At 17.8% G+C, this 10,491-nt stretch overlaps 6 protein-coding genes across 6 annotated transcripts, besides 20 other annotated features; all 6 read left to right on the top strand. All coding sequences in view use genetic code 6, as the record gives it.

The window, feature by feature from the left end:
- Window positions 1–9: 9 nt before the first annotated feature.
- Window positions 10–44: a microsatellite.
- Window positions 45–233: 189 nt separating this feature from the next.
- Window positions 234–1,506, top strand: IMG5_089050 (protein kinase domain protein; the record flags this gene model as incomplete). Its single annotated transcript, XM_004035738.1, has 6 exons — window positions 234–354; window positions 422–474; window positions 531–724; window positions 782–873; window positions 934–1,170; window positions 1,229–1,506. The coding sequence occupies 6 exons, from the start codon at window positions 234–236 to the stop codon at window positions 1,504–1,506; spliced, it is 975 nt and encodes a 324-aa protein (XP_004035786.1).
- Window positions 891–932: a microsatellite.
- A 306-nt stretch (window positions 1,507–1,812) lies between the features above and the next one.
- Window positions 1,813–2,065, top strand: IMG5_089040 (hypothetical protein; the record flags this gene model as incomplete). The annotated part of the gene is made up of 2 exons (XM_004035737.1): window positions 1,813–1,815; window positions 1,892–2,065. The coding sequence occupies 2 exons, from the start codon at window positions 1,813–1,815 to the stop codon at window positions 2,063–2,065; spliced, it is 177 nt and encodes a 58-aa protein (XP_004035785.1).
- A 19-nt stretch (window positions 2,066–2,084) lies between these two features.
- On the top strand, window positions 2,085–2,533 carry IMG5_089030 (hypothetical protein; the record flags this gene model as incomplete). The annotated part of the gene is made up of 2 exons (XM_004035736.1): window positions 2,085–2,106; window positions 2,163–2,533. 2 exons carry the CDS (start codon window positions 2,085–2,087, stop codon window positions 2,531–2,533), a joined length of 393 nt encoding a protein of 130 aa, XP_004035784.1.
- Window positions 2,534–2,608: 75 nt separating this feature from the next.
- Window positions 2,609–3,200, top strand: IMG5_089020 (protein kinase domain protein; the record flags this gene model as incomplete). Its single annotated transcript, XM_004035735.1, has 2 exons — window positions 2,609–2,971; window positions 3,015–3,200. The coding sequence occupies 2 exons, from the start codon at window positions 2,609–2,611 to the stop codon at window positions 3,198–3,200; spliced, it is 549 nt and encodes a 182-aa protein (XP_004035783.1).
- Window positions 3,201–3,279: 79 nt separating this feature from the next.
- Window positions 3,280–3,458: a microsatellite.
- Window positions 3,285–3,502: a microsatellite.
- Window positions 3,291–3,484: a microsatellite.
- Window positions 3,314–3,484: a microsatellite.
- Window positions 3,423–3,501: a microsatellite.
- Window positions 3,503–4,413: 911 nt separating the features above from the next.
- Window positions 4,414–4,473: a microsatellite.
- A 40-nt stretch (window positions 4,474–4,513) lies between these two features.
- Window positions 4,514–4,547: a microsatellite.
- Window positions 4,516–4,561: a microsatellite.
- Window positions 4,521–4,561: a microsatellite.
- Window positions 4,522–4,553: a microsatellite.
- Window positions 4,562–4,730: 169 nt separating the features above from the next.
- IMG5_089010 (jumonji domain protein 2b) lies at window positions 4,731–6,507 on the top strand (the record flags this gene model as incomplete). Its single annotated transcript, XM_004035734.1, has 6 exons — window positions 4,731–4,868; window positions 5,018–5,123; window positions 5,279–5,397; window positions 5,440–5,549; window positions 5,733–5,867; window positions 5,910–6,507. 6 exons carry the CDS (start codon window positions 4,731–4,733, stop codon window positions 6,505–6,507), a joined length of 1,206 nt encoding a protein of 401 aa, XP_004035782.1.
- Window positions 5,127–5,171: a microsatellite.
- Window positions 5,205–5,245: a microsatellite.
- Window positions 5,580–5,697: a microsatellite.
- Window positions 5,663–5,729: a microsatellite.
- A 7-nt stretch (window positions 6,508–6,514) lies between the features above and the next one.
- Window positions 6,515–6,551: a microsatellite.
- Window positions 6,552–8,406: 1,855 nt separating this feature from the next.
- On the top strand, window positions 8,407–9,227 carry IMG5_089000 (hypothetical protein; the record flags this gene model as incomplete). The annotated part of the gene is made up of 2 exons (XM_004035733.1): window positions 8,407–8,997; window positions 9,070–9,227. Coding segments are annotated over 2 exons (749 nt in total), but the record flags the coding sequence as incomplete, so codon positions are not given.
- Window positions 9,228–10,055: 828 nt separating this feature from the next.
- Window positions 10,056–10,098: a microsatellite.
- Window positions 10,099–10,199: 101 nt separating this feature from the next.
- Window positions 10,200–10,260: a microsatellite.
- A 41-nt stretch (window positions 10,261–10,301) lies between these two features.
- Window positions 10,302–10,354: a microsatellite.
- Between the last annotated feature and the right edge of the window lie 137 nt (window positions 10,355–10,491).

Raw genomic sequence — 10,491 nt, 5'->3', positions numbered from 1 at the left:
ATTTAATTAATATATATATATAAATATGTATATATATATATATAAACATATATTTTTATTGTTATAAATTTAAATATATGTTATTATAATTTCTTTAATTAATAATAAAATTAACATATTATTATTTTTAAACAAAACAATATTATTATTTATTTATATTTGTTTGAAAATTTTATTTCAAAAAAATAAAAACAAGCTAATTTTAAAAAAATAAAAACCTTAAATAAAATAAAATGGGAGTTTGTATGTGCAATAATTGTCCTAACAAAGATCCATCTGATTTCAAATTTTTAGAATATAATGAAATGACCTTATAATTAGATGATGAAGGAAATATAAAATAATTAAATAATGGTAAAAAAAATATAAAAATTGTCATAAATAACTATATATAAAGATAGTATTAAATTATAATAATTAGCATAATCATCAACAAATAAAGATTTATTAGAAGATTCAAATATTAAAGCAGGGGTAAATAATATATAATAAATTAAAAAGTATTAAAATATAGCAAAACAAATATAAAGGAATAGTAGGACGATAAACGTAAAAAAAGAGGTAAAAATAAAGTTTAGGCTGTAAGAGATAATTTTGATAAAGAACTTTAAATATTCGAAAACGTTAAAAAAATCGAAATGCATATGACAAAAGAAGAAATTAATTAAAATATTAAATTTCTTAGTAATCATTTTGTATTTGCATTATTATCAAATCCAGATAAGTAAAAACTTTTCCTTTTAATTACAATTTTTTAATGTAAAATAACACAAAATAAAAGAGAAGAAATCGTCAAAAAAATGTTTTATTGTCAAAATACATCTGAATATGTATTTAAATAAGGAGATTAAGCTTCATCATATTTTATTATAGGTAAAAAATTTAATAAATATATATATATACATTATATATATACACATTATATATATATAGATAAAGGATAATGTTAAATTATAATAAATAATGACGCAAAAAAAACATTAAAATAAGGAGATTGTTTTGGAGAATTAGCATTATTATACGGAGCTCCCCGTTCTGCTTCTGTAAAAACAATTGGTAAATGTTCATTTTGGGCTATAGACAGAAATACATTTAAGAAAGCAATAGCAGATGTTGTATAGAAAGAATATTAAGAGAATAGGGCATTTATAGATAAAATTACATTTTTTGGTAAAACACTTTTTTTTTTTTGTATAAGCAAATATACACACACTAAAAAAAAAAAAAGATAAAATGACTTCTGAATAAAAAGATGCTATAGCAAATGTACTGATTACCTAAGTTTTTAAAAAGGGAGATATTATAGTAAATGATGGTGATATGGCTAGTTCTTACTATATTATTAAAAAGGATTAGTTGGAATTTATAAAAATGATAAAGAAATTAGACTGCTTAAAGCTGGTGATACATTCGGTGAATAAGCACTTTATGAAAATCAAAACAGATCAGCGACTGTTAAAGCTGTGGAAGATAATTCTAGATTAATTGCTTTGGGAAGAGATATGATTTAGGCAGCTTTAGGTGATAAAGTAGAGGTTATTATACATAATAATTCTATTAAATGGGCATTTGATAATGATGAGTATTTAAAATTTTTAACTGGTGTTTAAAAAGAGAAAATTATAAGTAATTTAAAAAAAGTAAAGTATGAAAACAGTTAACTTTACATAAGAAAAAATAAACCTGTAGATAAGATTGTTTTTGTTTTAAAAGGAGAAATAGCATATGTATTTTTTTGTTTAACTAAAAAAATTATTTATTAAAGGAAAACTCTGAAATAGTGGCAAAAAAAGAAAATTCGTTCGGATCTAAATGGTTATTTATTAAAAATAAAGACGAAAAGTATTTATAGATAAACAAATATTTAAAATATATATAAACAAAAAAAGAGTTCCGAAAAATGTTATATTTACAGAAGATAGTCATATTGCCGAAATTTCCTTTTCTAAATTTTTCGAATGTTTAGGTGGAGGTACATTTGAATAAATAATCGAAAAAAATAAACAATCTTATGAGGTTAAATATATGGTTAAAAATGATACTGGAGAATAAAAAAACAATATGAAAATCTTAAATTAGAGGAAATGATTTCAATTAAAAAACTAGGTTTTAAATTATTATTAATACAATATATATATATATTTATTTTCAAAACAAAATAGGCTTCGGTTAATTTGGTAGTGTTTATTTAGTAAAATCAAGATAAGATAGTAATAAATATGCCCTAAAAATAATATAAAAGCAATAAATAATAGAATAATAACTCGAAAAACACTTACTTTAGGAAAAAAAGTATTAGAAACTGCCTAATTTCCATTCATAATGTAATTTATAAGAACCTTTAAAGATAATAATAATATATATTTTCTCATCGAATATATTTAAGGACTAGAATTATTTGATGTAATAAGAGAACTAGGTCTATTAACTGTATAGGATTCTTAATTTTACATTGGCTCTTTATTATTATGTGTTGAATATTTACATACAAATTCTATTATATATAGAGATATAAAACCCGAAAATATTATGATAGATCATAAAGTGAAATTTATTTTTTTATTCAAAATAAACAAAAATTAAAAAGGGTTATATGAAACTAATCGATATGGGTACTGCTAAATTTCTTAAAGGAAAAGGAGGAAAAACATTCACTATTATAGGAACTCCTCATTATATGGCTCCTGAGATTATTACAGGAAAAGGATATTCTTATAATGTTGATTTATGGTCTATTGGAATTTGCCTTTATGAATTCATGTGTGGGGAAGTACCTTTTGCGGAAGATGCGGAGGATCCTTATGAAATTTATGAAGAAATTATTAAAAAACCTATTTCTTATCCAGGATCTTTTAAAGATAAACCTACAAAAAATATAATTAGTTAATTACTTAATAAAACACCAGAATTAAGATTAGGAGGTTCTTATTCAGCTTTAAAAGCGAATATTTGGTTTGATAAATTTGATTTTGTAAACAATTTTTTGTTTTGTTTTGTTTTATTTTTAAATAAAGGATAAATTAATGGAAAGATAATTAAAATCGCCATATGTACCTCCGGCTAATAAATTAATTTCTGATGAAGAATTTAATAAATAAGAAGCATTAAATAATACTTTGATTAATGAACTTAAAAAATAAAATTTATTAAAATATAAAAAGGAAAAAGCAGTGGATCCTAATTGGGATAATGATTTTTGAATATATAAATGATTAATTTTGTTGATTTAAAATATTGTATTATTTTATTTTTTGTTAAATATATATTTATATATATTAATTTTATTTTATTTTTTGTTTTTTTTATTAAATAATTTTTTTTTTTTTTTTTTCTGTTTTTTTTTTTAATTTTTGGTTTTTGCTTTTTTTTATTTTTAATTTTTTTTTTTTTTATTGTTTAGTTTAATTTTTTTTAAATTTTTCTTTTTATTTTTTTCTTTTTTAATTTTTTTATTTTTTTGGATTTTTTTTTCTTTTTTTATTTTATTTCTTTTATTTATTTAATAAAATAAAAATAAAATTTTATTTAAATAAAAAAAATTATACTCAAAATAAAATATATATATATTATTATTATATATATAAATATCTATGTAAAAATCAATTTAAGAGGTTTGAATCTATTTATAGATAATAAAACTATTTCCTATTAATAATATCTTTTAGAAAATTATAACTTATATCTTTAATTAAAGCCTCTTTTTTTTTAAAAAAAACTATTATTTAATATAATTGTTTTCTATACATGATGCATTAATAATAAATTATAGATTAAGCCCCTTATTTATATAGATACAATATAAAATTATCTCTAAAACAAAACAAAAAAGAATATTACAACTGAAATGAATTTATATAAGTTAACATAAAGTAAACTTATAAACTTATTTTTAAAATAAATATAACCAATAAAAAAGAATTTCCTCTAATATATTAATATGAAAGAATAGATAATTAAAAAAAAAAAAGAGAGGAATAATATCAATCTATATTAAAATTAATATAGAAATCTTGAAAAGTAATATATATTTTTATCTCATAATAATTAATAAAAAAATATCCCTTTTTTAAATTATTTTTTAGTTTTTCTTTTTTTATTTCTGTTAAAAATTAAAGTCTCTTATCCAATATTTTTTTGAAAACACATATATTCAAAAAAAAAAAAAAAATATCATATTTAAATTTAAACTTATTTGATTGAAACTCAAGTACCTTTGCTTAGGTTGTTGTAGAGTTTATTTCATATTGTATTTAAATTAATAGACATTACATTATAATTCTTTCTAAACTACTAAAAGAATTCAAATATATGGTATTTAAAATGAATGTTTATATGAAAAAGGTATATATTATTATAATTTATAAGAAAAAAAATATATATATATATTTATTTAGACATAAATAACAATAATAATTCATTTTAAATTTAAAAATGCAAATTTTTTCATTTAAAAGTTTAAAAATAATTATTTTTATATTCTATTTATATTTAGTATATAATTAAATTTTATCAGAAAAAAAAAAAAAAAAAAATAATAAAAAAAAAAATTATAATAATAAAATAAAGAACATTCATTTTTTAAATAAATATATATTTTATATTAAATATAATTAAATAAAAAATATTTCTTTAACAAAAAAAATAAACAAAAAAAAAAGTTCAACTAACCCAAAAAAAAAATAAAACAAAAACAATAAAAAATCCTTTTTAAAAATAAAATTAAACTATTCATGTAACCTCGTGAAGAAGAATATAATATAATACCTTTCTGCCCTATACTTCACCCAACTATGGAGGAATTTAGCAATTTCTAAAACTATATAGAATAAGTAGAAAATAAATATTCAAAAGACCATGGAATGGTTAAGGTAATAGAAATAAAAAAACAAAAAAACTTAAATTATCATTATTATATAATATAAATATATTATTATCTCATTTATCTTTATTATATTTTTATTTTAAATCATTTTTCTTTGAAATATATCATCTTTTGAATAAATAAATTAAAAAATAGGTTGTTCCTCCTAAGTAATGGAAAGCTAGATAATAAGATTATGCTTAGTCTTTAGAAGATAAAATGATAAGCGACCCTATAGAATAAAATCCTTAAGGAAAAGGAGGTAAATAAAATGTTTATATATTATAATATTTTATATATAATAAATATTAAAATAATAAAATAAATATAATATATAATATAATTAAAAATTAATTTTAAAAATTTTTTATTAATTAATTTTAATATATATATAATTAATATTATAAAATATAATAGGTATATATGAATGTGTCCATATAATGAGAAAGTCAATTCCTATACGAGAATATAGAAAAAAAGCAATTATATTTAATCATTTTACAGAAGGAAAATCCATTGAGACAGTTGAAAATTTAGTAAAATAAAATAAAAATAAAATATAAAAATTAATAAAAAAGTTTTGGAAAAACATATCATTTAGTCCACCCTTATATGGATCAGATATTCAAATGTCGATTTTTGATGACGGAGTTTTATGGAATTTAAGAAATTTAGATTCAATCTTAGCGTAAATAAATAGTTTAAAAAATTTATGATAATATATATATATATATATATATATATATATATATATATATATATATATATATATCATATATATATGATATATATATCATATATATATCATATATATATTCATTTATATATCATATATAATTTATTAATATTAAATATTATTTATTAATATTAGAAAAGGATTAAATAAAACATTATAAGGCGTTAATACTCCATATGTCTATATTGGATGCTGGAAAACTATGTTTGCTTGGCACAAGGAAGATTTAGATTTAGGGGCAATAAATTACTTACATTATGGAAAACCAAAGTATAAATAAAAAATATGATTTTTATAAAAAAAAATAAAAAGATTTTGGTATTGTGCTCCTAGAGATGATGGATAATAACTAGAAGATATCGCTAAAAGTATTTTCTCTGAAAATTATAATAAATGTCATTAATTTTTAAGACATAAAACTAGTGTTATAAATCCTTATTAACTAGTAAAAAAATCTAATCTAAAAATTAGACTTACTAAAATGGCCTAAAAAGAAGGAGAATTTATTCTTGTATTTGGAGGGGCTTACCATTCTGGTTTTAATTGGGGTTATAATATTGCTGAAGCAGTAAATTATGGATCTTTTAATTGGTTAAATATATTCCCTTTGTATTAATAATGTAATTGTAATTCTGATAATGTAAGGCTTAACCCTAAAGAGTTTATTTAAACTTTACTTAAAAACAGTCCTGATTTAAAAAACGTAAATGCAATTAAAAGATTTAAATAATGGGCTATATCATAAGATGAAGAAGAAAAATTTATGTTTTCAAGCGATAATGAGTATTAAGATATGAATCATAATAAAAATAAAAATAGAAACAAAAATATAAAGACTAGAAGTAATAAAAAATTAAAAATGAAATCGAATAAAACAACAGGAGTAAAAAAAATGATACATAAAGTCTGAGAAAAATTAAATTAAAAAATTATATATAAATTTAAAAATATATAAATATATATAGATATAATAATTGTATTTTGTTATAAAATAACTTTTAATATTATATATTAATTATTTTATTTTAATTAATTATTAAAAAAAATATTTGAATAATAATATTAATTTTATTTATATATATATATTTTTTATTTTATTTTATGTTTTTTTTTTTTCAAAAACAATCTTTAAAATTATTTTTAACATAAATAAAAGTACTTTCTTTTCATAAAATTTTATTTTAAATCAAAAAAGAATGAAATAATAATCAAATAAATAAATGATTATGAATTAAATAATCTAAAATTATAAATTTTCTATTTTCTATACTTTTTATTTGATATATTAATTCGCCGATTTTAATAATTAATGCATAAATACTGAACAAAGAAACAAAATAAAAATAATATTTCGATACTTTTTAATAATTTTGACAATAATAATTTAATTTTTCCTTGATAAATAATAAATAAGCTAAAAAAAATCTATATTCTTCATAAACATAATATTTATGGTAATAATAACTGAAACTTATTAAAAATTATAATTTTTTTAAATAATCTTTATTTATATGAATATATTTGTTCGCTTTTTTTACAATATAAAACTATAAAGTATCAATTTAATACTTATAGATTGTACACTAAGTAGCATTTATATATATTTCAGAAGTATGGACTTATTTTTATAGTAAAATATAGAATTATTTAAATAATAGATATCTACACAAGAAATCTTAATAAACACTATTTCATTTTACATATTAATCCTGTTATTTTTATACACATCATATTTATTATTTGAAGATAAACCTAAAAGAATAAAGAAATACTAGAATTCTTAATTAACTGGAAATTAAATTAACAAAAATTAAGCGTCATCTGATTTAAATACAATAAGACCTTGTTTTATAGATGAAGAAGTACAATTATAGACAAATAATAATGATAAAAAAGGCATAACAACAACAGTAAATAAAAACAATTAAATAATTCTAAACCTTGAAACCAATGACTCAAACACAAAAAAAAAAATCATAAATAATATTTAATAAAGCCAAATAATATAATCATAATTAGGAGAACAGAAATTCATTATTAACGAAAAACTTTCCAAAATAATCATTAATTGTTTTCCTGAAGGAGTAGCTTTTATTGATAAAGGACTAAATGTCCTTTATGCTAATAATTAAATTTTAAATCTATTTTCCTGTTGTGAAAAAGAATAACTAACGGATCATTTATTTACTTTACCGAACATATTCAAATAATATAACAAATAATAATAATAATATATATAAAAGGGATAATCCCGTAGCACAAACAACAATAATAATATTAAAAATATGAATATATCCTGTCCATTAAAATAAATATAGAAAAAAACAAGCATTTTAATAAACTAAGGTTAAGAGAAATTCTAATTTTCTCCATAAAAAAAAATTAGTTAAAAAAATTTTATTTTCAAAATAATTGAAAAATAACTCTAAGAAAATATGCAATTCGAAAGTGAGTATTCAATAAGTGACAGTCTAAAAGGAGAAATAGAAAGTCTTTTTTAAAATGCGGAAAAATATTTAAATTAAGTAAAAGATTAAGAAGATTGTATTATGAATAAACATTACTATTTTTCATCCGAAATTAAAAAAATAATAATAAAAATTAAAAATCTTCCTATATATTTAATAATATAAATAATTTTTCAAAAGAAGAAATAGAATTCATTAAATAATAATAAACTATTTCTATAGATATTACACTCTATGTATATATCATTGCATTAAAACCTGTCATTTTAATCATTGTTAGAGATGTCACTTTTAAATCATATATCAAATTGCTAAAATGAATAAGTGAAAAGAAGTCTAAAATGGTCTCTTTTGCATCCCATGAATTAAGAACTCCCCTAAATAGTATTATTGCAATGCTTGAAACTATGATTAATAATCCCAACAAAAATTACTTGAAAAACGCTATACTTAATGCCAAATATTTACTTTGTATGACTAATGATCTACTTGATTTGGCATAAATTAAAGTCAATAAATTTAAGCTTAATATTAAAAAGTTCAATTTGAAATATTTACTAGTCGAAATTCTTGAAATGTTCTAGATTTAAGCCTTCGAATAGTAAATTAACCTCAATATGAATTATGATTGTGAAGAAGAAATACATTCCGATAAAAATCGTATCAGGCAAATTCTTATAAATCTTCTAGGAAATTCTTTTAAATTCACTCTAAATGGGAAAATATGTGTCAATGTAGAAAAATACGATGAATTTCTTATCCAAATATCAGTTGAAGATACTGGTATAGGTATAAAATAAGAAAATTTAAGTAAGCTTTTTACTGTTTTTGGAAAAATAGATGGAGAAGAAGCCATTAATTTAAATTAATAAGGAGTTGGTTTAGGTTTAGTAATATCTAATATGATAGCTTATTAATTAGGAGATAATAATGTATAAATAAATATATTTATATATCTATATATTATTTTTTATATTAATATTTTTAACAAATATATAAAATAGAATTAAAAAGGTATTGAAGTAGAAAGTGAGTATGGATATGGAAGTATTTTTAAATTTAAAATCTATATACATAAGGATGAAGCTAATATTATTTCTAATTCTTAATAATTATATTAATAAGCTTTATTTTAAGATAATGATGATATTTTAGAAGAATAATAAAATGAAAATTTGGTCGAAAAATTATCAAAATATAACAAAATTTTATACAAAAACAAACTTAATAATGATATAAATCTTATAAACATATTCCAAACAAAAAATAAAAGTTTTTAAAAATTAGTTTTGTATAGAAGATAAAGTACTCCAACAAATTATTATAAATAAAAAAAAATTACTAATAATCAATTTCATTAAATAATATAAAAATAGATAAAACCATAGTTTAGTAAAATAAAATAGTCAATAAATAAATTAAAGAAAATATAAATTTCTCTAAAATATTAATTGTGGATGATAATATTAGTAATATTATTGCACTTAAATGTCTATTGAATATAATAAACCCTAAAATAATATGCGATTATTCTATTAGAGGACAAGGGGCTGAAAGATTAGTTAAAGAAATGTTCTAATAAAATAAAATATATAGACTTATTTTTATGGATATATGTATGCCAGAATAAAATGGTATTCAAACTGCAGAAAATATAATGTAATTTTTAATTTAAAATAAAATACTGAAAACTGTTATTATAGCATGTAGTGGATATGATGATGATACAGAAAAATAGAAATGCTTTAATGTTGGTATGAAGGAATATATAGTTAAACCATTGTTTAAATAAAAGCTATAAAATATTATTAATAATTATTTTTGAAATTTTTTTGTTTTAAATGTTAATATTAAAAAATTAAATTTTTGCTTTTTTTATATAATAAAAACCAGATATATTATAAAATGCGAAAATAATATATATTATATTATGTTTATTATTATTATTTTTCTTTTTTCATTTATAGATTTGTATTAAAAATTAATATAGAAAATAATTATATAATTAAAAAAAAATTAAAAATCTAAAAAAAGATACTTTAAAAAATACTTTCTTTTATATAAACATTTTATATATTAAGATAAAATAATAAAAAAAGAAATTAATAAAGTAATTAATTAACATATATATATTTAAAAAATAAATAAAAGAATAAATTAAATTATAATAATATAATAAATAAAAAAATATATAATTTTAATATTTTAAGAAAAAAAAAATTATAAATTAAATACTTATATATTATAATATAAATAAAAAATATATATATAATTATTTATAAATAATATTAAGTATATTAAAAAATATTTTTAATAATTTATTAATCTATTCTTTTTTTTTCTTCTATTATTAAAATAATAAGTAATTATATGAATAGATTTTAATTTATCAAAATATAAAAAATTATATAAAATATATTTATAAA

Source organism: Ichthyophthirius multifiliis, assembly GCF_000220395.1.
Source record: "Ichthyophthirius multifiliis unplaced genomic scaffold scaff_1120509250686, whole genome shotgun sequence".
Lineage (NCBI taxonomy): Eukaryota > Ciliophora > Oligohymenophorea > Hymenostomatida > Ichthyophthirius > Ichthyophthirius multifiliis.
This window is presented reverse-complemented; position numbering and strand designations above follow the sequence as displayed.